The sequence below is a fragment of the Lethenteron reissneri genome, chromosome 51, assembly GCF_015708825.2.
Source record: "Lethenteron reissneri isolate LAM-NWPU_2019-01 chromosome 51, ASM1570882v1, whole genome shotgun sequence".
In the NCBI taxonomy this organism is placed as follows: Eukaryota; Metazoa; Chordata; class Hyperoartia; order Petromyzontiformes; family Petromyzontidae; genus Lethenteron; species Lethenteron reissneri.
In genome coordinates this window covers 6905288-6932644 of record NC_083829.1, presented here as the reverse complement: position 1 = coordinate 6932644, position 27357 = coordinate 6905288, and the positions used below count along the sequence as shown (strand labels likewise).

Below are 27357 nucleotides of genomic sequence, written 5' to 3'. Positions count from 1 at the left end.
GTCATGTGTCTAACTTGCTTATATTCTCCAATCCATGTGCAACTCCCCAATGCATGCACCTCATGCTCATTTGCACACTCTTCAAATTGTGTTCAATTTTTCTCTTCCAATATCCATGTCCATTAATGAAAGTAACTTAAATGTTTGTAAAAAAAAATTACGTGGCGGTTAAACAAACTCCTTCCCTATGATGACAAAAGATCTGGCGGTTTATTGACGCGTGGATTTATGCAGGGATGAAGACCGGCCGTGTCTCCCGCTCACCTTGCGCGCATTTCGCTGCAGGTACTCTGTCGAGCATACCCACGGCGCTGGCTCGCTGGACAGAGGAGTGCCGCGTCCTGGACGGGGAAAGCACGCACGGCTGCGTCGCAGGTAACCAGCAAAGCCCGCAACGATTACTCCACTACCCACGAATTCTAATCGATTCCGATGCCATCAATTAGGCCTTTTAATTGATTTTCATTTTTTTGTATAGTGGTTGATTATATATATTTTTCAATTGTTGTTTTTGATTAACGTTCCCACCGCCAACATCGGTGCCAGGTATTTGAACTGGTTCTGGTCCCCTCCATAGGTTGATTCAGCCTTAAAAACGAGTACCCTAGTGTGCAGTGCAATAAACATCAGCACTGGTGAGACAGAGGCATCCGAGCTCAAATTGGCCACACCACATCAACAGTCTGTGCAGGCGATTGTGAGGGATGTTTGTGGATGTCTGGGTACGTTTGTGCATCACGAGTGGCAGTTACACACCACGGTGTGTGTGAAAGTGTGCGAGCCTGCATGTGTGTGTGGTGTGGGGAGCGGTTGGCACAGTAGGGGGCACAGGTGGTGCATCAGCCAGTCGTCTCAGTCAGTCGACCCGTGGCACCTGGGTCTGTCCCGTGAACTGCCAGCAGGCGTTCGACACTTCACGTGGCCTCAAGGTGCACATAGCCTGTCATAAGCGTCGTGGTGACGTCACCGCCACTTAGTGGCGAGTGGCGGTTGTTGTTGGGGAGCGGTAGTGTAGTGCCTAGCCCACTGTGCTACGAACTAACAGCACTTGCTGCAAAAGTTTGGGGACGGCTACATGTTGGGTGGGGTTCTTTGTGTTTTGTAGTGGTGAAGCTGCCAATCATCCAGCACCTGGAGGCCCTGCGTGACGAGGAGCTGGAGGAGAGGAGGGAGAAGCGGAGGCGGCAGCAGGCCGAAGAGGAGGCCAAGAAGGCCGACGTCAGGGCCAAGGAGGACCGCGAGAAGGAGGCCTCACAGGTACTCGCCGCTGCCTGTGTTCTTACAAGTCGACACAGATTGGATCATCAATCAGAGGTCGCAACCGGGTACCCGATACCCGTACCCTACCCGATACCTGGCTACCCGTACCCAGCCGGGTACAGGTACGGATAGCCGTTTGCGACCCTGGTGTGGCCGGGTACGGGTAGGCCGTGAGTCACTGGTGAGTAGCCCTTTGTCACTCATTTCGGGTAGGGTACGGGTAGGGAACGGGTACCCATACCCGGCCGGGTACGAGTACCCATTTGCGACCCTGGTGCGGCCGGGTACGGGTAAGGAATCAAAACCCGTTTGCGACCTCTGTCATCAACCCATTGACTGCACTTGCCATTGTATCGCGAGTGCTGAATTACATGTGTGTGACCATATATGGGCGAGTGCCCGACTGGTCAGAATTCGGTGCAATCACAGTAATGTTTAACACGTAAGCTTTAGCGAACAAAAACCTTTATTATGAATCACAGTAATGGCGGTTAAATAGCTTTAAATCACAGTAATGTTTTGTTCAATACTTTGTATCTCTACGATAATACATTCTGGTAAACTTTGTTTGTTGCAGGGCAGTGAAGTTGCCGTGTCCTCAAGCTCCGTATCCACAGGTGCGTTGTAGTTTGGCTTCTCATTCCTCAGTCTGAGTGTGGGTATTAACATCGGTGATTCAATGTGCTCGGTTGTCTGCTTCTCCATCCGTCAGATTGTCCATACGTTTATTTGGCATGCAGTATCCCTTCAACGTTTTGGCCACTTTGTAGAATGTTGAGCTGGGGAGTAAAAACGTCAGCCATGTGGGTGATTGTTACAAAGTCGTGGAAATGCAGTTGTTGTGAAGTCAACAGCATATTTTGCCTCCACTTTGGTAACACAGAACAAGGACCCAATTTTAAATGTTGCAGAAAGGTACTCCCATTTGCCCATCGTCCTTGTAATTTGTAATTCACTTAAAGTTTACGTTGATAACGAAAGAAATTGCCTCTTTGTTATACAGACATGCTGTCATTAGCTGGTTTTGTAGAAAACAAATATTACTCAAGGTCTTACGACTCGACATTTTAATTAATTTATGGCATTTCTTGTTTGTTGATGCTCAACGCTTATGCCTGCAAGGCCTGTGTTGCGAAACGAGTGTCCGCCTGCCGCGCGTGCGCCTACCGCGCGGACGAAGAGGAGCGATGAGTGCGCCCTGGGATGAGGTAGTAGGTTGTATAGTTTCAGGGTCACACCCAAACTGGGAGTTAACTGTACAATCTACTCTCTTTCCCAAGGCGGCACGCTGTCTGCCGGCTCTCCCTTCAAACCCTCGCCTACGCCGGTCTCGCCCGCTTGCGTGTCGTGTCACTGTGGGTCGCGTTGCACTGGGCCGGAACGCGACACGCTGCCTGCGCTGTTTCACTAAACTCAGCGATGTGTGGTTTGCGGGGTGGGGGGGGGGGGGGTTCTTTTTAGCAGCAACAACGGCTGTTTGCGATGTGCGGTGGTTCGCGTGCCCGCGCTGTACATCCGGACACTGGAGTTTGATTCCCGGCTAACACCCGTGGCGAGTGATTATCAGTCCTTCATTTCCCCGGCACAAACCCGCACTGGCCAGTGTGGTGAAGTATGGCCAAACAACCCCCATGACAAACTCCCCAGCACGTGGGGAGGCCTTCATCCAGCAGTGAATTGATAAAGGCTTTCAATTGTTATCATTTTTATCTGCAGCATGGCCTGTGTCGTTCAGTTAACGATGTGCCACAAGATTGGTATAGGTCGACATCCATAAGCAAAGTATAGTCTGGTAACAGTTTGGGCCAGAGCAGTTGTATTTGTTGACCCCGTCTGTAGTAATGTTTAGAAGCCAAGCACTGCCTGATTTCATTGCAAGTGCAGAACCATTTTCAAAGCCAGTAGCGGACATCTGTTATTCCGAGCTAATACCACACTGAGAAATGCCACAAGGAGCCGTGATAGTATTTTCCACACTAAAACAGAAGTTTCTCTGGATCTTAACAAGCTTTGTAAAGTTTTGGAAGCTATACGCTAATTGAAGCGTTTTATCAGCTCCCAGGATCCCGTCCCCCCACATTTTCAACCACTCTTCAACTCTGACCATCAGAGCCATCGCATTACTAAGTGGGCTCGCGAAGACATGGGAAGAGATACTGACCCAGACAAAGACACAGGAGACAAATATCCAGATGGAATGCGAAAAGAAATAAACCCAGAACGGTAAGAGGACAGTTGGACACCAGACCCACACAACAGGATAGAGAGTAACACATGTAAAATGACAGTCGCAGAGACATGCAGCGAGACACGAAGTCGACATATACATAGAGACACACCCAGACAATGAAAGACACATGAAAAAACACATTAAGGCAGTCATAGACATAAACTGTGACACAGTAAGAGACCCGGAGGTACGCATAGGGAGAGACGCTAAGCAGACGCACGTAGAGAGACAGCATTTTATGTCCACCCACCTCCTACCCGAGTAACAACCCTTACACCTGCACCTCCTGCACACACTACTGACCGTGTTGAGCGTGCGCCCTAGGAGAGGAACGCAGCTTTGAGCGGGAGCTGCCTTGCGTCTTCGTTGCGGGCGAGTTTAAAGCCGCCCCCCACCCCCCGACCTTCCTCCACCCTGCTAGCTGTGCGAGTGCGCAGGGTGAGGTAGTAGGTTTTGTAGTTCTGCGGGCAGGGATTTTGCCCAGCGAGTGGAGATGAACTATATAATCTACTGCCTTGCCCGGAGCCTCGCCTGTGTCATCCCAGGAGCTGCTCTCTGTCCCACTCTTCTCTCTTTGTGGCCCCCCCTACCCGTAGTCACCGTGCTGAGCCGTATGTTTACGTGCTCTCTCTCTCGGTACAAAAAAAAATCCACCGATGAATACAAGGTTCACTGTTAAATTCCTGTTGCCCACAATCCATGGCCGAGCGGTGGCGCGGTGGTTGGCATTTTCTGCTGTGAACCCAGCGACCTGAGTTTGATTTGCAGCCACGGTTAACATCAGTGGTGAGTGAATATCTGATATCTGAACAGGTCCAGCATTTAACTCCCTAACAGCGCCCCGCCACCCATTAACTTGGCTGTCACCAAGTATGGTCTTCAGTGTGAGGTTGTGTGTTGAGCAATTTCTTCACTCGAGCATTCACCACGCACAGCTGTGGACATCTTCAGAAGTTGAAGTGAGCAATCTGGCTTGGTCTCAGCCATAGCTGGGAAGAGCACAGTTGTATCACGAAAGCCTCCCACCTACTCCGCGCCAGTTAGCTTAGCTCGTGGGTGTTGCTCACTAATGGCGCGTGCGTGGCTGCCGGTGCGCGCAGTCTCCAGCCTCGCCAGCACCGTCTCGGCCGCGGCCGACGCCATCAGCAGCATGGCCGCCTCCATCGCCGAGGCAGCCATGCAGGCGATCAACACACAGAACGAGGCTCGCGGTGAGTGAGACCTCCACAGAGCCCCCCCCCACCGCTCACTCGCTCCCTCCCTCTCAGCGTGTCTCTCCCCCCATATCTCGCGTCGTACGTTTATCCAGGAGAGCCTCACTGACTCTATTGCCCTATAAAGTTTGGGCCCTCATTATCATCAGTCATGATCAATCCACTGCTGGATGAATGCCCCCCCCCCCCCAATCCACATGCAAATCGTTTCATGCCCAGTGATTAGGATGATTGAGTGGGTCCACAGTTTACCCCTCCCTTCACTCTCGGTTGTTGTTGCGGTGCTGGGCCCGAGGTGGGGCGTTGGGTGGCGGCAGTACGGACTTCGTGGGACCGCTTTTGATGCATGTGGGCGTGTGAAGAGTGTCACTGTTTGCACTATATCGGTCCCATTCATGAAGCGGTACTGGATGTGATTACTCTGGGTGGGTGAAGTGGAAGGTGGAAGCTAACACGGACTGTGTAGCACACTACGGTTATATAAAAACTATAAACTTTTTTTTATTTTACCAAGTAAGTCCCACTGAGCTATATTGCTATATAGCTCGGTGGACCTGGCCACAAATGATAGCTCAACGAAGTGGCTTATCACTTGGAAATTCATAGCAGCCAAATACTCTAAACAAATGTTTCTAAATGTGAAGGGAAAACCCAGAGGAGCCGGAGAAAATCCACACGACCACGGGGAGAACATGCAAACTCTAAATATACAGGTGTCGGGGTTGGGATCAAATCCACGACCTCCTGGATAACAGGCGAGGTATTGACTGACCAAGACGTGTCGGTCTGTGCGCGTTTAGCCGGACGGCGTGCCGACGGCGTTCCTGAAGACTCCTCTTCGGAAGGCGACCCCTCTGGCTCTGCGTCCAGCGATTCCACGGCGGCGCTGTCCGAGGTGCTGGCTCCTCTCACCCCGGAGGGCGCCGTGCTGCCAGTGCCGCTGCCTGCCGTGCAGCAGCAGCCGATCCCACCTCTTGCGCCTACGCAGCAGCCCGTTGACCTCGCCACTTCCACCTCCGACCTGGCCGGCGCTGCCTCCAACAACCTTCCCGTCGCCACCTCTGACCTCCCGGGTCTGACGTCCGACGGGCAGCAAATGGAGACCTCTCCTGCGCACACGATATGTGAGTCGTGCACGAGCGCCGTGGGGATGTGGTTTCGGCTCACGACTGATGATAGCAGTGCATTTGTCAGCATCATGGCGCATTGCACCAACCACCGCGCCACCTCTCCAACCCCGCTTAGCGCGGTTGGCTACGTACGGCGCGAAAAGTTCTCCGTACACGATGTGCGTACGATCTAAATCGCCTCATCTCTTTCTGTTTGATGCGTGTATCGCGAGTGCAAGGACACGTTTTAATCAGTGCATTGTCGCATGCGCCTGCTAAGCAGCGCTCCGCTTGCGCCCCGCACGTCCCGCCGCCCGTGCAGCTTCGCAGGTGTCCGAGCGCACGGAGGCTTCGGACGCGCTCACGGGCGTGAGCAGCCAGCTGGAGGGCGGCTCACCCATGGAAGTGAGCAGCCCAGCATCCGTCGGGGCCGGCGGCGGCGCCGACGATAGCGGCGCCGATGGGCAGGACGTCCCGGCGGTGGCGGCGGCGGCGGCGGCCACGCGCAGGGCACGTGCCAGCGATGGGGCTGGGCGAGGCGGAGAAGGAGCCGGCACGGAGGAGACGGGCCAGGGGTCGGCCGAACGGTAATTGACTGCACCACCACCCCCCCCCGACCCCTTGTTGTGTGTGTGTGTGTACTAATAACAGTGGTGGCACAGGAGGTGTCTGTGCTTAGTGCCCCCAATGACTTGGTAGACTTTGGAGGCTAATGGTCAGTAAACTGACCCTGCTGAATATCGCTGTGGATAGTTAGGGGGTGGGGGGGTCTGATGAATTTCCTTATTGTAACAGATAAAAGCCTGCATTGTTAACACATATATTTTACTTGGAGAATCAGGAGTTGTTACCACATTTAAGTCCTGTCCACTAAAGCTACAAAAGTTGTTTTTTTTAACCGTCGATGCGGTTTGTGTGCTCCGCGTGCGCGACTCAAGCTCTGAAGATCAGCCACCATCTGGCGGAGAGTCCGGAACACCGGGCGATGGAACCCCACAGGACACCCCACCGACCTCCAGCGGAGATCCCCTTGCCGGTACCGCTCGCACCCCCAACTCAACCCACCCCCAAACCCACTTGGCTCTTGACGGGCTATGAAAGCCATTGAAATGAGTCGTGAAGTGGAATGGTTGAATATTTTAGGTGCTTGCCCATAAATGAAATCTCTAATCTGGACGCATGCTTTTTACAATGAATGCCACTTACGCATCTAGGCAAGTCTCAGTGAGTCGCAGGACTTTTTCAGGAGGCCACCTGCAATTGGGCCATTAGGACCGATTCATTTTCTTGTCATTGTTATGCGCGTGGAAGGAAACCGTAGAGCGCCCCGATAAAACCCACGCGTATATATGGGGCGGTAAGCGCACAACGCCGCCAACTCCTTTTGGCCACGCTGGCCCGCTCAAGTGAGCTCCTCCACCCACGCTCTGCTCCGTTGGCGTCGCCAGGAATCAGTCTCCCGGAGGGAGTGGACCCGTCGTTCCTCGCAGCGCTGCCGGAGGACATCCGCCAGGAGGTGCTGCAGAACCAGCTGGGAATCCGTCCGCCCTCGCGCCCGCCCGGCGGCGCCGGCCCCTCCTCCTCCGTGGCAACCGCCGCCGTCCCCTCTTCGACCGCCACCACGACCCAGCAGGGGGTCACCGAGGTCAACCCAGAGTTCCTCGCCGCACTGCCGCCTTCCATCCAGGAAGAGGTGGGTGTGGAGTGCGGTAATGTCTTATTGTACTGTCTTGTATGTACTGCTGTATGTTCGTCTTTAGTTTGTGTTGCGCCGTATCGTGTGCGTTGTCTCCAAACTGCCCATTTTCCTGGTGCCGTTTTGGTCTGCGTATTAGCGGAATATAGTTTTATCACCAGCATAAATTTTACTTCAAATTTTAATGATCAATTGAGCAAACGACTGCATCAACAATCCATTTTCATCGGTGTTCCAGCCCTGCCGGCCATCATCCAGAGAGCGAGTGGCGGCAGTATTTAAGCATCCACGTGCAACCGCGACCGGCACCTTCTCGTTAACCCAGGTGCTGGCGCAGCAGCGCGCGGAGCAGCAGCGGCGCGAGATGGCCGCCAACCCCAACCCGGAAGCGCCAGTCGACCCTGTGACCTTCATCCAGACGCTGCCGTCGGCACTGCGTCAGAGCGTGCTGGCCGACATGGACGACAGCGTGCTCGCCGTGCTGCCGCCCGACATCGCGGCCGAGGCGCAGGCGCTGCGTCGCGAGCTGGAGGCCCGGCACCGGCAGCTCATGCAGGAGCGGCTCTTCTCGCACAGCAACTCGTCGGCGCTCTCCGCCATCCTGCGCAGCACCGGTGAGCGGGGCGGGGGGGTGGGCAGTCGACGACGAGTCGTGATTCGTTGCCGCTAGCACCGCTAGTGGCAACCATACGTAGCCAACCTTGGTAATCGGAGGAGCGGGGGAAGAACAACAAACTTAAACACAAAGCAGTTCTAAAAAAAGCATTTGTGATCACTGCTGCCCTTGCATTGCGAATGGCAGTCGTCAACAGATGGAACTCTTGACCAGTTGCTCGAGCTGAACGCGCGTGGAGCGTGTCGATGATCGCCTATGTAAACAGGGTTTCAAGTTCCGCTTGCTCAGTGCCCCCCTTCCTCATTGTCCACGCCACAGGGCTGACAGGAAGGCTGAGCGGGAGCCGTGGGGTGCAGTACACGCGCCTCACAATGACCCGCGGAGGTGGATTCCAGTGGGGCAACAGCAACCAGGCCAGGTGGGTGGTACCTCAAGCCTCTCCCCCACACCTCTGTGTCGTTTCGTCGTCATTACCTTCCCGATGCACCATGCAATACAGAGGCATCAATGCAGGTGTCAGCCGTCAGCGTGGGCATCGTTGTGTGTGTTAGAACACATTGAGAAAATGAACATGGAGAGAGAATAAATATAATATCCACTGCTTGATGAAGACTTCGTTTTCTGCCTCACCAGTCTCATCCATTGGCTATCATCCTTTCTCGCCATTATGTGGTCTACCCAAGCCCAGTTTATGTTCCTTAACAATGTGATTCTTTTTTTTTGCATGAGTTCCCTGATCCGTGCGCTCCGATATCCATCTCTGGGTGTGTAACGGCTTGCCTAATTTGAATGTGAGCTGAAATAAACACACCGGGCTCCTCCGCCACGAACGTTGCGGCAACAACGCTGGACCCGATCAACCGTTATTTTGCAATCCTCTTTGGCGAAACAGAACGACAGCTGCCAACACCACGGATAGCTGGCTACGCCTGCGCGGGCGCCAGCTCCTGGATCACGAGGCGTTGTCCTGCCTGCTGGTGCTGCTCTTTGTGGACGAGCCCAAGCTGAACACGAGCCGCCTGCACCGCGTGCTGCGCAACCTGTGCTACCACACGCCGACACGTGGATGGGTCATCCGCAGCCTGCTCTCCATCCTGCAGCGCAGCAGCGAGAGCGAACTGTGTCTCGAGGGTCCCAGGTGCTGCCCCATTGCTGCCATGATCACTATCGCTTACGCCCGTCACCACCAGCACCACCGGCTTCGCCACCACTGAACTTCGCCCCCGTTCTGTTATGTTCTGCCGCCATGCTGCCACCTACGGTTCTGTCGTTGTCACCGCTGTCTTCACAGCCACCAACCATCACCGCTGCTCTTTTCACCATTTTCACTTTCAACAAATAACACCCCCGGCAGGCCTGCCACCACCACCGCCACCACAGCCTCCACTCACGCCACTGCCGTCACCACCCACGCCACTGCCGTCACCACCGTGGCAGGCATCGCCATCATTGCAACTGCCACTACAAGCCACCACTGTCGCCACTGCTCTTGCCACCACCACAACTACCGTCACTCAGCGCAGTGCCCTGCACGATGTGCTTAATTCCCCACCGTGTCTGACGGCGCAGGCAATCGTCTGACGAGAAGGGCAAGCGCAAGTTGAGTTCGACGCACGACACGCTGGAGGGCCGCGGCACGATCTCGGCCTCCACCGGTCAGCTCTCGTGGCTCTCGGTCTCCATGGACGCCGCCCTCGGCTGCCGCACCAACATCTTCCAGATCCAGCGTGGCAGCGCCAGCTCTGGGAACAGCGGCGCTGGCAGCGGGGCATCGCAGGGCGCCGGCAGCGTGTGCGTCACGCCCAGCTGCGCCGGAAGCGGAGGCGGAGGAGGAGGAGGAGGCGGCGGGGGTAGCGGCACCACGACGATCAATGCGGCGCCAGGCACGCCGGGCGCCGGAGGGAGGAAACACTCGGACCGGCACAGCGCCGGCTGCGGCACAGCGGTGCACATCCACCCACAGGCGGCGCCGGTCGTGTGCCGTCACGTCCTCGACACGCTGGTGCAGCTCGCCAAGGTAAGCACCGCCAGGCTATCTTGCCATATATAATACGCGTACATTATATACTAACGATTAGATACTTGTTATCATGGTAAAACATTTTTGAATCTATGAATCGTTGCCATCCATTGCGCATTTGCCTTGCCGATCTTGTTTGTCCTACCTTGTATGATCTATGGGGCCTATTGAAGTAAATTAGGCCAATGGAAATAACTTCAGAAGCCGTTCTGTAATACATTTTCCATGACGCAAGGTATTTCACCGCTCACTGTGCGATTCGCAGGTCTTCCCGGGCCACTTCACGCAGATAAAGCCTCGCGAGGGCTTCCCCGCCGGTGACGACAAATCTTCCAAACTCACCATCTGGGGCATCGGCAGCGGCGCCACGCCCGGCGGCCTGTCGGGCGCGCTGGTCTCCCCGTCGAACGCCTCCTTGGGGTCCTCGGCCTCCGCGGCCGCCTCCCCGTTCGCGTGTCTCCCCGCCAGCATCTCCACCGACTTCTGGGACCTGCTGGTGAAGCTGGACAACATGAACGTGAGCCGCAAGGGCAAGGCGTCCGTGCGGGCGCTGCCGGCCGGCGTGTCCGAGTCTGAGTCGGGGCAGAGCAGCCTGGAGTCATCCCCGCTGGGCCAGCTGCTCAACATGCTGGCGCACGGCACCATCCGACGCAGCTCCCTGCTCACCGAGAAGCTGCTGCGGCTGCTGTCGCTCGTGTCCATCGCGCTGCCCGACGGCACCGGCGCCAAGGCCACGGAGGTTCCCACGCCGCACTGCGGTGCCGGCCAGCACGGGTGAGGGGCGCCAGCGCGAGCAGTGGTTATTTAGGGTCGTTGGGAAAATATTGAGCAGTCGAAGTATTTGTTCTAATATTGATTAGGTTTTTTTGCACTACAGCATTACTTGGTGTCGTCGGAGAAAGATGTTTGATTTGGAATTCACTTGGCAAGCGGTGCTCCTCCATGTCAGAGAGCAACTCTGTAAGAGGATTTTATCAAATACATTCTGAAGTGAAATCTTTACTTAAGGCTTTCGTGACTGCAGGAATTCATATTCTTTGGGTCTTCGGTAAAGCCACGTGGCTTTACCGAAAGACCCAAAGAATATTCTGAAGTCACTTCTTCAATGAAAGTATTTTATGCACCTTTTTTTACAAACTGGGTTTTGAGCATTTGTAAATTAATCGAGACTATTCTCGGAGCTGGAATCGAGCAAATGAAGTGAGAACCATATTTTTATTGTCAGCCATTGGTGACCAGAGCATTAAGTTCCTGACATACCAGTTGAATCGCCTAAGACCCAGACTCAGGCCCAAGTTGTGAGCCCCCTTTGCCCACTCACAACCGTCGCTCGTGTTTTTTTGTTCCGAAGGCACGTCGGCAAGCACGGGCGCCAGCAGCAAGCCAATCGACGTCGGGACGGAGGTGGCTTCTCCGGCGTTGGTTTTTGACTGCACCGTGGCCCACGTCGGCCTCACTGAGAAACAGCTGCAGCTTGCCGTCGATGTGAGCGTCTGGTCCCCTTCTTACCCCTCTGTGTCCCCCTCTAGGAATGTGAAGATCCAATCCCCTTAGCTACCTTTGCCTGGTACCAATTCACCTGTGAGAAGAGATCATACAATCGAAGCGTATACACTACGTTGCAGGCAGTAACGTGCGCTGCAAACGACACGGGTGTTATACACGAGACAGTACGGTACAATGCGAGCGTACAGAATAATTCGGCACCAGTATATAATGATCTATTATTGATTCAACTCAAACTTGTACCCCGACTCGTGACAAAGAGAGAATGGCACTTGTCATTCATACCTCCTTTATTCAACTAAAACCTTGCATCTTCACGACTTGTGTGTTAGTTTAACACCGTAGGCTTTCGCGACCAATATTATTCATAATCAACGTTTTTGGGTTTAGATCGCGTTATTTATTAATGTGTCGTAACCCTCCACCACCCGACACGGCCAATCAGGTAAAAAAGTGTCACGTTGACAAAAGACAAATAGTTCATTGCTTTAGCCCACCGGAGTGTTGAAGCGTGAAACCACAACATTTACAATTTTTGAGTACGACAGTTTCGTTGGTAATTGCATCCAGCGAATTGCCCGATGATGCTGGATGCAATTACCAGCGAAACGTCGTACTCAAAAATTGTAAAGTGTTGTGGTTTCACGCTTCAACACACCGGTGGGCAGTGAACTATTTGTCTTTTGTCAACGTGACACTTTTTTACTGATTGGCCGTGTCGGGTGGTGGAGGGTTACGACACATTTATAAATAACGCGATCTAAACCCAAAAACGTTGATTATGGACTTGTGTGTTAGTTTAAGCAAGCCAACGTCTGGCTCTCAGTCGTGTTATATTCGTCGACTCGGGTCATTCATTTGTATGCGTGTCACCCGGGCCGCAGGTTTTGACATCACACTCCTGCTCGGAGGAGGGCCTGGAGGACGCGGCGAATCTGCTGCTGCAGCTGTCGCGCGGAGACGGCCCCACCCGGGACTCGGTGCTGCGCCTGCTGCTGTTTGGCGCGCGCCACCTCGGACACACCATCTGCCAGCAGATCGGTGCGGCCCACATAGCTCCGCCGCCATGCCGCCACCACCACCACAGAATCCGACCCAGCCACTCCAACTCGCCCAACTTAACACCACATGCCAACAAACTACCCCCAATCCCCACCACACTTCCCACTCAAACACCTCCACCACACTCCTCAACCCACCACTACTCTTCCCACCCAGCCACCCCACCCCACCACCACAACCCCGCTCCCCACCCAACCACCACGTTTCCCACCCAACCAGCTCCACCACACTTCCCACCCAACTACCACGCTTCCCACCCAACTACCACGCTCCCCACCCAACCACCACGCTCCCCACCCAACCACCACGTTTCCCACCCAACCAGCTCCACCACACTTCCCACCCAACTACCACGCTTCCCACCCAACTACCACGCTCCCCACCCAACCACCACGTTTCCCACCCAACCAGCTCCACCACACTTCCACACCCAACTACCACGCTTCCCACCCAACTACCCCGCTCCCCACCCAACCACCACGTTTCCCACCCAACCAGCTCCACCACACTTCCACACCCAACTACCACGCTTCCCACCCAACTACCACGCTCCCCACCCAACCACCACGTTTCCCACCCAACCAGCTCCACCACACTTCCACACCCAACTACCACGCTTCCCACCCAACCACCACCACGTTCTCTTTGGTTTTTTCGGTAAGTCACATAACGTGAGTATGGACCCTTGCAGTCACGAAAACTTCAAATCTAGAATCACCACCACGTTGCCCACCCAACAACCTCCACCACGCTGCACACCGAACCACCACCACGCTGCCCACCCCACCACCTCCACCGCGAACCTCGCCGCGCCCGCAATGACCCTGGCTGTGGTTGCCCCCCCCCACCCACCTCTCTCTCCCGCGCCGTGGGGCAGGCATGCTGCTGGCCGAGTTGCGCGAGTACAACCTGGAAGCGGCGCGCAAGCAGCTGGAGGAGTCTGGGCCCCCCGAGGCGACGAGCACGGAGGAGCACCCCCACGCCGCCCGCATGAAGGGGCTCATGATGAGCAGGTGCGCCCTCTGCCTTGGCTCGTCGACTCGGTGTTGGTGGCGTTTATCGGTCGTCTGGCTTGTTCCTCCTACGTTGTTCGTGGTAGCTGTTTGGTTCGTTTGTCATGTCCGTTTTTGGTCTATCGTCTTGTCTTATTCCATGTTTTATTCAGAACGGTCACGCGCGTCCGTGTGGTCGTTCGTCGTGTTCGTTCAATCCACCTTGCGCAAGTGCTACCGTTACTAATTATTAAACATTTCCAAGGACATTTCCAAGGACGATCACGCAATTGGCTACGTACGGTGCAAAAAAAGCTCTGCATGCGCACATTATAAATAATGGGTGAGCTTACCTTGGATATTTACAAGTGCACACGGTACCTAAAAAAATCTAGATATTAACGCAAATCATCTGGAATAGGACACACCTGTACAGACTGCTCAGCAAAACGATTTAAATCTGCCACCCCTTAGGGAAGGTGGGGGAGGGTGTGGGGGCACGAGGTAGTTAGACAACAGCAATGGTGTTGCGGTGTGCGCGCGGCTCTGACCGTAACACGGAGCGCGGCGGCGTCATCCCGCCCCTCCTCGGCAGGTTCGACATGTCGGAGAGCGTGGTGATCGTGGCCGGCAACAAGCGGTCGCTGGCGGGGCGCGAACTCCAGCTGCCCTCCATGTCCCTGCTCACGTCCAAGACGTCGAGCCAGAAGTTCTTCCTGCGCATCCTGCAGGTCATCATACAGCTTCGCGACGCCGCGCGGCGCGCGCACAAAAAGGCCAAGCAGAGCGTCCGGCAGAGTGAGTGGCTGCGACGGTCGAATGACGGCCTGGCTGCACGTGGTCGCGTCGTGGGTTGGTTGGCTGCCGCGGTTGTTGACGGTTTGCGCGCTGGGCTTGCAATCCAGAGGTTGGCCGGCTTGGTTTTATCTTGCCGTCCAGCGCGGTAGTTGAATCAATGGGTAACTTTCTAAATTTTCCCACCCCCCCCCGCGCCTCTGGCCCACCCAGAAATACACCACATTGGTAGGTGGGGCAGGTCATTCTAGATTGCGATGTCATGTCATCCAGCCTATTTAATTTAAATGTTAAAGCTAAATTATGTATCTTTTTGGCATTGAGTAGTAATCACTCAGAAATAAAGTATTAAGTAATGATGTACGAGTTAACATTGCAAACGTGTGTTCTTGATTGTTCTTAATGTGACTGAAATATGCTCATTGCACTCAACCACAAACACACATCCCACCCTTAAAAACATACCTAAAAAACATCCACTGGCACTCGATCGCGTGCACACTCGCACACACACTGCCAAACACACCTGCATACACGCACACACCTGCATACCCTCATTGTCACACACTCAACATACGAACACCTACAACTCGTCGGCACACGCACTGCAACGCACACACACCCACGCTCACCCTACCCAAACACCCCCACGGTCACTCCACCCACACGCACACACTCACCCCACATACATGTACCCACGCTCACCCTACCCGCACTTACCCACACACACGCTCGCCCACGTGCAGGTTCGTCGAGCCTGGCGACGGCGAGCAGCATTCAGGCGGCCGTACGGCAGCTGGAGGCAGAGGCGGACGCCATCATGCAGCTGGTGAGGGAGGGACAGAGGCACCTCCGCCAGCAGCAGCAGCAGCACGAGGCAGCGGTTAGTCTCCAGGCCTGGGCACCAGCAAAACCTGCGGGCCCATTGGCCGGTTCACGTTTCTGTTAACGAAATTTATGCGGTGCCGGTTTTTTTCTCTTCCTCTCCCCCCCGCGGTAAATGAGCGTTAAATTATGAAGATGCAACCGAACGTATTCCAAGAGGCAAACGTCCCTCGTCCCGTAGATGGCTCGCGCAGGCCTTGCGTCCAGCGCTGTCCGATCGATCATTTGAAGCTTCGTTAATTAAGAAGGACTTCATTGTCTCGGTCAGGCGAGTTCTCGTAGCACTTTGAGCAACATCCTGTCGTCACCCACCGCATTGACTTAACGAATGGAATTGTCGTGATCTTAGCATGGTCTTTTGGGATCGTCCACATGTTTTAAGAATTAATTTTCTCAAACTTTCACCGCACACCACTGCGGAGGGAGATTCTTCACTTGAGCTCCTGATGATGCCCGCGGTTGTGCATGGCGAAAGTTCGAGAGAAGAAATGCTCAACATGTGGCCTAACACCAAAGACCACGCTTGTAATCGAAGTTACTGCTAAAGCCTGCGTGTACTGTAGGCTTACTGATGGACGGAGCTTCAAACTTGAGTCCCACAGCCCGAGACACTCGGCCTCGTGTCTGTCTACAAGATGGATGGACGCTTGCTTTTGAGTTGTGTCTTTAAGTAACACTGCGCTGGACAAACTATCCCGACGTTGGTGGCACAGATAAAGCCCAATTGTTTTATTTTACGCTCCCAAAACGCTCTTTAATTCGTAACGATTCCCGACGAGAAAAAGGGCCAAATTAAACGCAAATCTACGTTACGCATCTCCTTGCGCGACCCTTGGGCAAACTGCTGCTGCGGCTTGCATTCTGCAATCTCTACACGGGGGGGGGGGCGGTGGCTTTAGCCTTCGCTCGGCGTGAAGTTGTTGTGACCGTCCCTTGGTTTTGTTGACTCGTGTGCGTTGACAACGACGACTGTGGCGTGCGGCTGTGAGGGTCGCGCGTTGTGTTGTCGGTGCCGTGAGCACACACGCGCAGGCTGTGTGGTCGCGCGCGCGTTGTCCGACACGCGAGTGAAGCTTTGTTGTGGAGATAAACACGTTAAAGTAGTCTTTAGCGAGTGCCGCCAATAGCAGACGCGCTATTACGTCAAGTCCGTCATGTTACACCAGCACTTGAGTGCGACATGGCTGCATTGAAGTTGTGTTTAAAAAGTACTGCAGTCCCCCGCTCTTAACTGCTGAGTACCGATGAGCTGGAACTAAACAGAGCGGGGTTTCGCACCCACAGGTGTTATATTTGAGAACCAAAAATATCACACCCACCTGGCTTTGACATTCCTCCTCTTCGAAGACACTGGTGGCAGAACCATCAATCGCATCAGACCATCAACTGCAGGCCAATACACATTTCTCCTGCATGAACTAAAATTTAAAAACAAGCGACAGTCGCGATTGTGGCCTGGCAACTCGAGCTAGAAGACCATGTAGTGTTCCCACAGTATTCTGTGCTCCTTCAACAGAGGAGGTGGAACAGCAAAAAACAACACGAATTCTTAACTCCTGAAGCCCTCTCATCGTGGCCAGCAGCAGACCGCCAGATTGGCATTGACCTCCTGTACCATGTTGCCGTCATGCGCAAGAATAGAGTCGAACATGGAAAGAGCTCTGAGCGGCGATGGCACGGGACTTTGACAAGTGGAGGCGTTGGGTTGCCCTCGGTGTCAGTGGCACGGGGCAGACAGGGCTATACCTAATAAATGAAACTTGACTGTCTACCAAGTGAGCAGTTGCACGGCTGTGGCGGTACTCTAGAAAGTCACAAAAATGTCATTCCTTTTCTGCATTAACAAAGCTTCATTTGGTTGTCAAGGCAGCTTCGGACGTGCAATGTGACCATTGATTCAGTTAAGTGTTATTGAGCTTCTATTCTAAGAACCTAATCGAGCTCTCAAGGGTGAGCAAGTATCAAAAATTCCCCGTTCCAAAATGATAGTTAACTTTTTTTAGATGACGTCACTGAAGCTGGAGAGCTTCGTGTGATGTCAACTCGCTGTGCAACTTGGAATGTAAATTATAATTCTCAGCAATTCGATATTTCTGAGGACAAATGCGTTTTGGGAAAGCGTTCCGAGATTCCACGCATGCTCAAGGGTTGCGTCTTCCTTCACTTGTTTTGTGGTGGCAAGGCAAGCCGAGAGCGAAGTGTGACTGTTTGGTGCGTACGCGAGTGGACGTTTGTTCGCCCGTTGTGGTGGTGGTGAGCGCCGTTTGCCGAGGAGGGCGTGGTGTAGGCAGGGGAGGGCGGTTGGCGTTCACACTCTTGCCCTTTCGTCCGCGTTAATTTAGGACAAAGGTGAGCGCCCGTCGAGACTTCGTAAGAGTCATGCCTGAGTTTACCAAGCGGATACAATGTGCATGTTGGTGTAAAAATGAATCAAAGCGACTTCGTGAACGGGTAAAATTGTCGACCGCGACGGAAGGAGCCTTCACCGCTCGCGTTGGTTGATGTGCGGACAGCCGGAGGCGGGGCAGGTGGAAGCATCGTCCAGGCGGGAGGACTCCCCCATGGAGGTGGACCAGCCGTCGCCCGCGTCCCAGGATGCCGCACAGCAAGGTTTGATCCCCCCCCACCCTTACCCCCACCACCCTCCCCTCCCTGCCACACGTGTGCCCACGCAGCGCCCCCCCCCCGCACCCTTCCATGGCGTCACCAGGGCAGCCTCTCCCCAGGCCGGTTGAGACTTGCCTGGCATGCAGGTGTTCGTTGGTCAGGATTAATTGTTGGTATGGATTTTTATAGCGTGTAAATTTCATCTCGAGATGCGTTACGGGAAGTGTGGACATTTTATTGAAAAAAAGCAGCCACGGCTATTGTAGGTCTGTGAGCGTCTATGGGTATCTTTGACAATGTGTATGGATCTATGGGTCTCTGTTTGTGGGTTTCTCTGACTCTTTGCTCGCTTCTCAAGAGTCCGTGTACAGCAAGGTTCGTGGAGAGTGGGTGATATGGGAAGGGAGAAGTTGGGAGAGTTTAAATCAATATCCCTCCTTTACCCAGGACTACCCGTGTCCCACTTTCTCCACCGTATCTCATAATTGTCTGCTCTAAGCTTTTATTCTTGTTGTCGCTCACCCTCTACAGACACCGCTGCAGGCGCAGCAGCGGGACCAGCCGCAGGCGCGGCAGCAGCAGGAGCAGCTGCTGGCGCCGGCGCCGCAGCCGGTGGTGCGGCAGCGGCGTCGGCATCTCCGGCTCCCCGGGCGTCGGAACTGAAGGACGAAGACGAGGAGGACGAGGAGGAGGACAAGAGCTCCGAGCTGCCGCGCCTGAGCGTGCAGCTGGACCTGGAGGAGCTGTGGGACATGCTGGGAGACTGCCTCAAGGAGCTGTCCGATTCTCATGACCAGCACGCTGTGCTGGGTGAGTCTTGAACCGTTGAGGGGAAGTGTGTCCTCATTGTGACCGGTGCAGAGCGGTGTCCGGCACTCGCATCGCCGGCCGTTGTATGGAACGCGCTTTTGCCGGAGGATACGGACGGACTCCCATCGAATGGCTTTCCAAACACAACGTACAGTCGTACATTTTAAAGGCAAACTGATGGTGCCGTACGAATGAAGTAATAAATCACTGCGCTAAGTGACAAGTGATTGTGTCAACCGAGTTAACCCTCGCTTAAGTTGCAAGACTTAACGCAAGAGGGGGGTGATGTTTGGCAGGTTCTATTCCCTTGTTCACACTCGTCTAGAGTGGATTATTCAGGACAACTTCAAACCGGTTTAAACTTTTCCGAGCCTCATCGGTCACGTGTGTGTGTGTGTTGGTCGTCGCGTGGCCCCACAGTTCTGCAGCCGGCGGTGGAGGCGTTCTTCATCGTGCACGCGACGGAGCGCGAGACGAAGCCGCCGGTGCGCGACACGCGGGAGAGCCAGCTGTCGCACATCCGCGACGAGGCGCCGCCGCTCTCGCCGGCGCCCGTCACGCCCGCCTCCCCCTCGCTGTGCGACCCGTTCTTCGCGCGCGAGTCCTCTTCCATGACCATCTCCTCCAGCCTTCCGCCCGACACCCAGAAGTTCCTGCGGTTTGCTGGTGAGTTGCAAGAGGCGGGGGTGATGGGTGGGTGGGGGGGCATCTTGTTAAGTGGACCCCCGCACCGCAATGATGGGAGATTCCGCCGATTTAAATGTAATTTGTTGACCAGATTAACTTCAAATTATTTATTTTTTTTATGATATTTCAAATCTTTGATTTTTATAGTCGACGGAACAGTGCATAAGCCTGCTTGGGGAGGTGTAATCCAGCACTGGATTGCTCATGGCTGACTATGACGACGATGATGTGTGTGTAAACGCCCGTCTCTGCCGCGCACAGAAACCCACCGCACGGTGCTAAACCAGATCCTGCGGCAGTCGACGACACACCTCGCCGACGGACCATTCGCCGTGCTGGTCGACCACATCCGCGTGCTCGACTTCGACATCAAGAGGAGGTGACGACGCTGCCCGTGCCCCCCCCCCCCCCGCCTGTTCTCTCACCCCCATGCTCCTGCTTCTGCACTTGTACTCGTGCTCTTGGTTATACTTCTTCCGCCTGTCTTTCATTATTGTGCCTACAGCTGTGCGCAAACACCAATGTGTCCTGCATATCTGCTCTTGTATGCCTACACCTGACCTCGTGGTTTGACACCTCTATGTGCACGTCTTCACATCCGCACCTGCACACGTACCCTACACGTGTGTGTACCTGCACATTGTGTTGTTACACCTGGACCCGTATTGCCCATCCCGACGTTACTCCTCTTCATCGTAAACAAACTTCACCGCTGCTCTTGTACTGCTCTGTGCTCGTACCCCTGCCCTCTGTCTGCAATCACACCCCACTCCGCCCGCGTGCGCGCGTGCAGGTATTTCCGGCAGGAGCTGGAGCGAATGGACGAGGGGATCCGGCGCGAGGACCTGGCGGTGCACGTGCGGCGCGACCACGTGTTCGAGGACTCGTACCGCGAGCTGCACCGCCGCACGCCCGAAGAGATGAAGAACCGCCTGTACGGCAACGCTCCACGGACCTGCGCCGGCATTCTTGTCGCTTACCGCGCGTTCCAGTTTGTCTCTCTGGGTATTGCTGGTTGTGAAAGCCGCCCCCCTCCTCCCCCCCCGGGGCTAGTTTCTACGTCCGCCAATGCCCCCTTTGAACACCTCGGTAGTAAGATAACTTGCGACCCAAGTTGTTAGGCGTATTTTGCCCACTTGTTTTTGAAGCTCATCAATGCCCTGGGTGGCGTGCACCGCGAGACCCGGAGAGGGGGCTGGTAACCTGCCAGGGCACTGAGCCCCCCCCAGCTGCCTTGAGAGCCTGGGTTTAAATCGTTGTTTCGTCTGCCTGTGATTTAAGGGCTGTGAGTTGTTGGTCTTGGCCTGGTCACCAAATGACTGCAAAAAAAACACGCGGTTTAGTTTCGTTTGTCACTTGAGCAAAATTCTACCCTCCGAGGCCTTGTATAAAAAATAATATTCCGATTTGCCTTACATCGAACAAAAGACCTCTTTATAGCAAGGCAAGGTGCACCACCACCACCCAGAATGAACGCGAGGGGCGATGTGAATCCACGCTGCAGTCGTATTCTTTATTTGTTTAGACTGGAGGAATCCGATAATCCGCGAAGCTCTTTTTCGCCGATGTCCTACATGGGCGGGTCACTGACGCGTGAGCCTGTCTTGCCAGGTACATCGTGTTTGAGGGCGAGGAGGGGCAGGACGCCGGCGGGCTGCTGCGCGAGTGGTACACCATCATCTCGCGCGAGATGTTCAACCCCATGTACGCGTTGTTCCGCACGTCGCCCGGCGATCGCGTCACCTACACCATCAACCCCTCGTCGCACTTCAACTCCAACCACCTGAGCTACTTCAAGTTCGTGGGGCGCATCGTGGCCAAGGCGGTGTACGACAACCGCCTGCTCGAGTGCTACTTCACGCGCTCCTTCTACAAGCACATCCTGGGCAAGCCTGTGCGGTGAGTTGCGACCAGCCCTTCCGCATGTGGCGGCGGTCACGATTTATAAGCCCGCTCGCCGTAGACCGCCGAGAACGTCTTTTCAGCCAGGGCCTTGCCAAGACGATCCGGCTCGGCTCTGGAGGCTGGGCGCGCCGGGTTGTTTTTCCCACTGCCGACGGCCGCTGACGTCGCATGCAACGAATGCGTCGTTAACGCCGCCTCTGGGGGGCCTGCGCTGCCATCGAGCCAGATTCGAATGTCTTCTTGTGTGGTCACCGTATCGTGGTTTGGTTTCCGGTTCGGCACAAATAAGCGGTGGGAAAAAAACACCCTTGCCACGAGCGCGCCCCCCCCCCCCCCCCCGCACACTGGCTAAGCTCGGATGTGCCAATATATCAGGAGTGTTGACGGTGGTTTCTAGTGTGAGGTTTTTTCATCACGCGAACGATGCGGTGGGTGCGTGGGCAGGTACACGGACATGGAGAGCGAGGACTACCCCTTCTACCAGGGCCTCGTCTACCTCCTGGAGCACAACGTGTCCACGCTGGGCTACGACCTACCCTTCAGCACAGAGGTACCTGGCCGACCGGCCACCGTCTCCGCCCTCACCTATTGTGTAGAGCCTAAGAGAGTAATTATTCTGACAGCGAGCACTGCGCTAACTTGATGAGAGTGCTGTGCGTGCACAAGAGTCAATCGGCAGCTCGCGTGTGGTGGGGTAAAGTGTGGGTACTCCAACCTCCATAAGTCTTCTGGCCACTAGCAAAGTAGCCCAGCATACCCTTGAAAGGCGCTTTCTAGATCTTCCCTGTGCAGAAGGCTCTTCTGCCAGCAGTGACGTGAGCAAGCAATTGCAGGGCTGCACCTTTATACCTTTGTTTTGACCTGAAACTTTCGTGACTGCAGGAATTCATATTCTTTGGTTCTTTCTGTAAAGTCACGTAGATAGAAAATAAAAATAAAAAAACAAAAACGTCGTGGGTTTTTTGTTGCAACGCTTGTGTTGTGATCGAAACGTCATGGGTTTTTTTTTCTATCTACGTGACTTCACCGAAAGAACCATAGAAGATACCTTCGTTATTCACGCTTGAACTGTTATAAAGGAGGACGTGGACACAGGCACTGCTACTTTTCCCACATTTAAATATTTGGCACCCGCGTGTAACCCCTCTGCTGCTGGATGACTGCGCGCTCCCCACGTGACCCAGGTGGAGGAGTTTGGCGTGTGCGAGGTGCGGGACCTCAAGCAGAACGGACGCAACACCACCGTGGCCGAGGAGAACAAGCGGGAATACGTCCACCTCGTCTGCCAGATGAAGATGACCGGTCAGTCGCCGGCATCGCCGTCGGGGAACTCCCTCTTTGTTCGCCACCGGGCGCGCACGCACTATCCCACGATTCGGCGATGCGGGGTATCGTAGGGCGTGGGCAGTGGGCAGAGATGCGAGGTCATCCGCTGCCAATGCCGTTGACTCCACCGCACCCTCACCTCTGCCAACAACATTTTTCTGCAACTGTTGCACGGTTGGCGGCTGACTGCCAAGGTCTGCTGTGATAGTCTCGAATTGGCTTCATGGCATCCCCCGTGATCTCAGCGACCGGATCAGGTGCAACTAGTGTCAGAACTTTTTAATCTCAACCAGAAATGCTCTCTCCTGGAGGACCACTGGAGCCATCTCACATCGGTGGCTTTGTCTTGTAACAGAGTGCAGCATTGTGACAAAAATTGCACCTCTGAGTTTTTATAAATTGGGTACTTGAAGGGACCAGAACAGTAGTTCTGTGATCTCTCCTTCTGCGGACCGTTCTTTTTTACGCGGGGGTTCCGCGCTGCTCTGCGACTCCCTGAATGGACAAAAAAAATATTTATATTAGAATTGAATTCGAGGAATCAGCGTAATTCGGTCCGTGCGTGGTTGTTGCCGCGTGTGTGTGCGCACCCACGCGACGCAGGAGCGATCCGCAAGCAGCTGTCAGCCTTCCTGGAGGGCTTCTACGAGATCATCCCCAAGCGACTCATCTCCATCTTCACGGAGCAGGAGCTCGAGCTGCTCATCTCCGGGCTGCCCACCATCGACATCGACGACCTCAAAGCGCACACCGAGTACCACAAGTACCAACCCAACTCGCTGCAGGTACCCGTCTTTGTCGCCTTCCCCACCATTACTCGATCATTTGCATCATCGGCCATAATCTGTGGGTGTTGGTCCTCGCCCTCCCCCAAGCCTTCGCCATCACGGTCCTGTGATGTATCAACCCGCATCGCTGATTCTATCACTCCATCGTTCAGAGAAATGCTTTTAAAGTAGGTATTCTTTGGCTGCTATAAATTTTGACGGGATAAGCCACTTCGTTGAGCTGTCGTTTGTGGGCAGGTCTCTTCTGAAACGGAAGCTTAATAGCTCAGTGGGCTTTACCTGGGAGAACAAATAGTATTTTTTTTTGTCATTTGCTTACTTTTCCTATGCTTTGCACTCCTATCGTGTTTTTGTATTGTAACTTTTTGACCTGCCCCCTTACTGGACATCTGGCAACCACTCTATCGTTATTCTCAGCCCACCAGCCGCCATCCCAAGGCCACTGATTTTTTTTTCGTAACGGTCAGAAATGGTGTCTTTAACCTGTTCCAGGACTCGACAGCACCTGTTACATCCATCCCAGTACATCAGGACTTTCCTGAAAATGGAGTCTTCAAACTCAACGTTGCTTTCCCGGATAAACGATTTGACGGTCAATTCCAATCGACGCCTCTCTAACCCCCAACGCCTGTGCCCCACCACCGCCGTCTTGCACGCAGATCCAGTGGTTCTGGCGGGCGCTGCGTTCCTTCGACCAGGCGGAGCGCGCCAAGTTCCTGCAGTTTGTCACGGGAACATCCAAGGTGCCGCTGCAGGGCTTCGTGGCGCTCGAGGGGATGAACGGCGTGCAGAAGTTCCAGATCCACCGCGACGACCGCTCCACCGACCGACTGCCCTCCGCTCACACGTGGTACGTGCGCTCGCCCGGTGGCTGTCCCGATGATGGGAGTTTAAAGTTTCTTTTTCGGGAAAAAAATATAAAACATTAGTAAAAAATGAAATTAAAATTAATTAAAATTAAATAATAAAAATCACGACGTTTCGGATTTTTATTATTTAATTTTTATTAATTTAAATTTCATTTTACCTACGTGACTTTACCGAAAAAACTAAGAGTATGAATCCTTGCAGTCACGAAAGTTTCAAATCTAGAATAAAACATTAGGTCGTGTGTCCATGGCAATCTCGTAAATATTGAGCAATACCCGAAACGGTTCTGGCTTCGCCCCATTTTTACACCACGTAGAATAGATAAATAATATTGTAGCCTATTACAATACCCTTAACGCTATTGTGATTATATGGAGTGGAGTAGTGACGTGGCCGTTAGTTTGCCTGAGGGGCTAATGCTGCACTGCACTAGAAACCCGACTACCTAAGTTCCATTCCTAGCCATGGCTAATATGAGTGGCAAGTATTATCAGAACCTCTAACTTGCCCCCGTTTGACGGTCTAAAGGTCCCCGTTTGACAGTCTATATCTGGCACCTTTATCTAAATCCGTGCTCTCTCCCTGTGTCTCGTGCAGCTTCAACCAGCTGGACCTCCCCGCGTACGAGACGTACGACAAGCTGCGACACATGCTGCTGCTCGCAGTGCAGGAGTGCTCCGAGGGCTTCGGCCTGGCCTAGTCATCACCGGCACCCCCCCACCCCCCCGCCTCTCGTCCTCCCGCTGCGACACGCTCGCTCGCGTGAGCAGGAAGAGGCGGCGAGAGAACTCCTCGCCCGCTCACTCGGCCGTGCGTTTGTAGCCCTCGATCTCGTCCATGCCCCCCCCCCCCAAGTCGCGCCGAGCGGGAGGGTGGTGGTTGGGAAGTGTGCGTATGGAACCCCACCTGACTCAACGCGGGCAGCAGGAAGGGAAGCTGTTGTGTTGCCGACACGATGTGCAGGTGGAAGGAGAGGGATCCGTTTTTTGACGCGAGACGAGGGTTGTGGTGGTTAACCCCCTATTGTGCATGTGTCATCCGTTGTGCTGCATATAAATATATATATAAAAACCCACACGCGCAGGCAGAAGCACATAGCGCTCGCACTCGTGTCACGTTCGCTCTTCACGCAAGCAAAAAAAAAATGGAAGTCGTCCGGCAATTTAAAAAGAAAACTCGAGAAAAAACTAAAAAAACATTTCACTCGCATTTATGTATAAAGTCCCCTCGATAAACCTCGCCGCCATGTTTCCCACGTAAGTTCACATTTGCAAAGCGACTCTAAAAGATGAACAATAGACAAACTATACTATAAAGAGTAAACACTTGTAAATAAGCGACAGGCTTCGTTATAGAGTGTGAGACCGATAAGGGGTGGGGGGGGGGTAAGTTGTCGGGCGATAAGTTGGAAGTTGGGCGGGGGGTGGGGCTGCAGGAGGAGGAGCCTCACGGTCCCCTCGGCACAGCCGCGCGCGGGGATTGTGGCCGGTCGACTCCGTCGTTGGGCACCGGCGCAGTTTTGGCAGTGACGCGGCCGTAGTTTGGCGGTGAGGGTAAGGGACACGCAGCACATGCAGAGCCACGGCCGTGCGTGAAGCGAGGATCGCAGGGGCAGGGCAGGCGGACGTGAGTCTGGAACGTACTTGGTCGGTGTAATTCTCACGTGGAATAGAAATAAAATGGCGGACGGGTCGGCTGGATTATAATCTCAAGGCACCGGCAAACCGCACTGAAACCTGTAAAATAGAATCCCACGGGGGAGAGACGCCACCAGGGAAAAGTGGGGGGGGCGGGCGGGCACGGGTCGAGGAAGAAGGCAACTGTTCCATAATTAAGCGTTTTTTTTTCTTTTCTTTCATTTTGGTATTTATTCACAAATGTTGTTTATGGAAACCTGAACGGGATTGTTGCGTTGTTGTTTTTTGGGAGAGAAACACGTTTAAAAAGTAATAACATTTGCGGTTGGATTCCAGAAGGCTGCTGCGACGTTCGCTGCGGTACGGCCAGATTTTTTGCTGTAGCCAAGCTCCCCCCCCCCCCCACGCGATCAGTCGTTGCCCAAGGCCTCCTCGACGGAGGTTGCGCTGACTTGTCGAGAGTTCATGTATCGCTATTTTGGTTTTATCTTTTCTCTCTTGTTAGGTTTCACTTTTTTCCCAGAATGCAGTTTAAAAAAAAATCTAGAATTCGAGTCATTAAAGAATGAAGATTGAAAAAAAAATGGAACATTTGACTGTTTTGTGCCTTCTTTGTGTTGCGTGGTTTTGCCCCCACCATCCTGCTCTTGTAAAGACAAGGTTTCTGAATTAATGCATTTAAAATTCGCGAGCGTTTTCAAGAACGTAACCCTTGCGATTAGAGAGGGTTTACTGTACTCTTCGGTAAAGTCACGTAGGTAAAAAAATTTACATTTTTATTTCTATTATTATTTTTACCTACGTGACTTTACCAAAAAAAAACTAAGAGTATGAATCCTTGCAGTCACGAAAGCTTCAAATCTAGGGTTTACTCTGTAAAAAAGCGTTTTTTTTAATCCTTTCTGGCAATAATACAGGAGGTAAGATGTTCAAACACCACATTATTACAAGGTATCATCGAGTCTGCATTCACCAGACTTGTGGTAAATTTGGCTTTTAAATCGAGATTTAAAACAAATTTCTTTAGAACGGCTTTTTGTGTTTAATTGTCCTTTCCCCACACCTCCGATTATCAATGTTTGCGTCCGGTGTGCAAGAAGTTCAACATACACGCAAGGACCAGGGTGTTGTGATATTTGACGGTAATTAAAAAGGTGCATCCCTGCAATTGATTGCTCACCCCACGACCGGCAAGATGAGCATCCACTGGATGCAGCACGGAGAGCTCCTCCGAAGGTCATTTGGCCTACTCTTCCACACCAGCCAGACCTCTTGAAATAGGTGGAAGTACCCGGCCAATCACCTGAATTTCAGCAGTAATGTTAATTTGTCCCAAAAAATG

The 27357-nt window shown here is 53.7% G+C and overlaps 1 protein-coding gene across 1 annotated transcript in view; it reads left to right on the top strand.

Annotated features, from left to right (window-relative positions):
• The window catches only part of HUWE1 (HECT, UBA and WWE domain containing E3 ubiquitin protein ligase 1), a 94376-nt gene extending 68662 nt beyond the window's left edge, over positions 1-25714 (top strand). Inside the window, 30 exon segments of the mRNA XM_061572886.1 lie at positions 286-375; positions 1106-1257; positions 1838-1877; positions 4591-4701; positions 5505-5828; positions 6097-6400; positions 6752-6849; positions 7262-7506; positions 7835-8123; positions 8444-8543; positions 9018-9263; positions 9695-10142; positions 10411-10874; positions 10876-10919; positions 11497-11630; positions 12536-12692; positions 13591-13726; positions 14301-14503; positions 15247-15383; positions 17899-17995; positions 18524-18802; positions 19223-19468; positions 19751-19868; positions 20283-20423; positions 21101-21388; positions 21839-21944; positions 22579-22696; positions 23324-23505; positions 24168-24358; positions 24976-25714. Coding sequence (XP_061428870.1) covers positions 286-375; positions 1106-1257; positions 1838-1877; positions 4591-4701; positions 5505-5828; positions 6097-6400; positions 6752-6849; positions 7262-7506; positions 7835-8123; positions 8444-8543; positions 9018-9263; positions 9695-10142; positions 10411-10874; positions 10876-10919; positions 11497-11630; positions 12536-12692; positions 13591-13726; positions 14301-14503; positions 15247-15383; positions 17899-17995; positions 18524-18802; positions 19223-19468; positions 19751-19868; positions 20283-20423; positions 21101-21388; positions 21839-21944; positions 22579-22696; positions 23324-23505; positions 24168-24358; positions 24976-25078 — 5591 coding nt within the window. The 3' untranslated portion in view covers positions 25079-25714.
• Positions 25715-27357: the final 1643 nt, after the last annotated feature.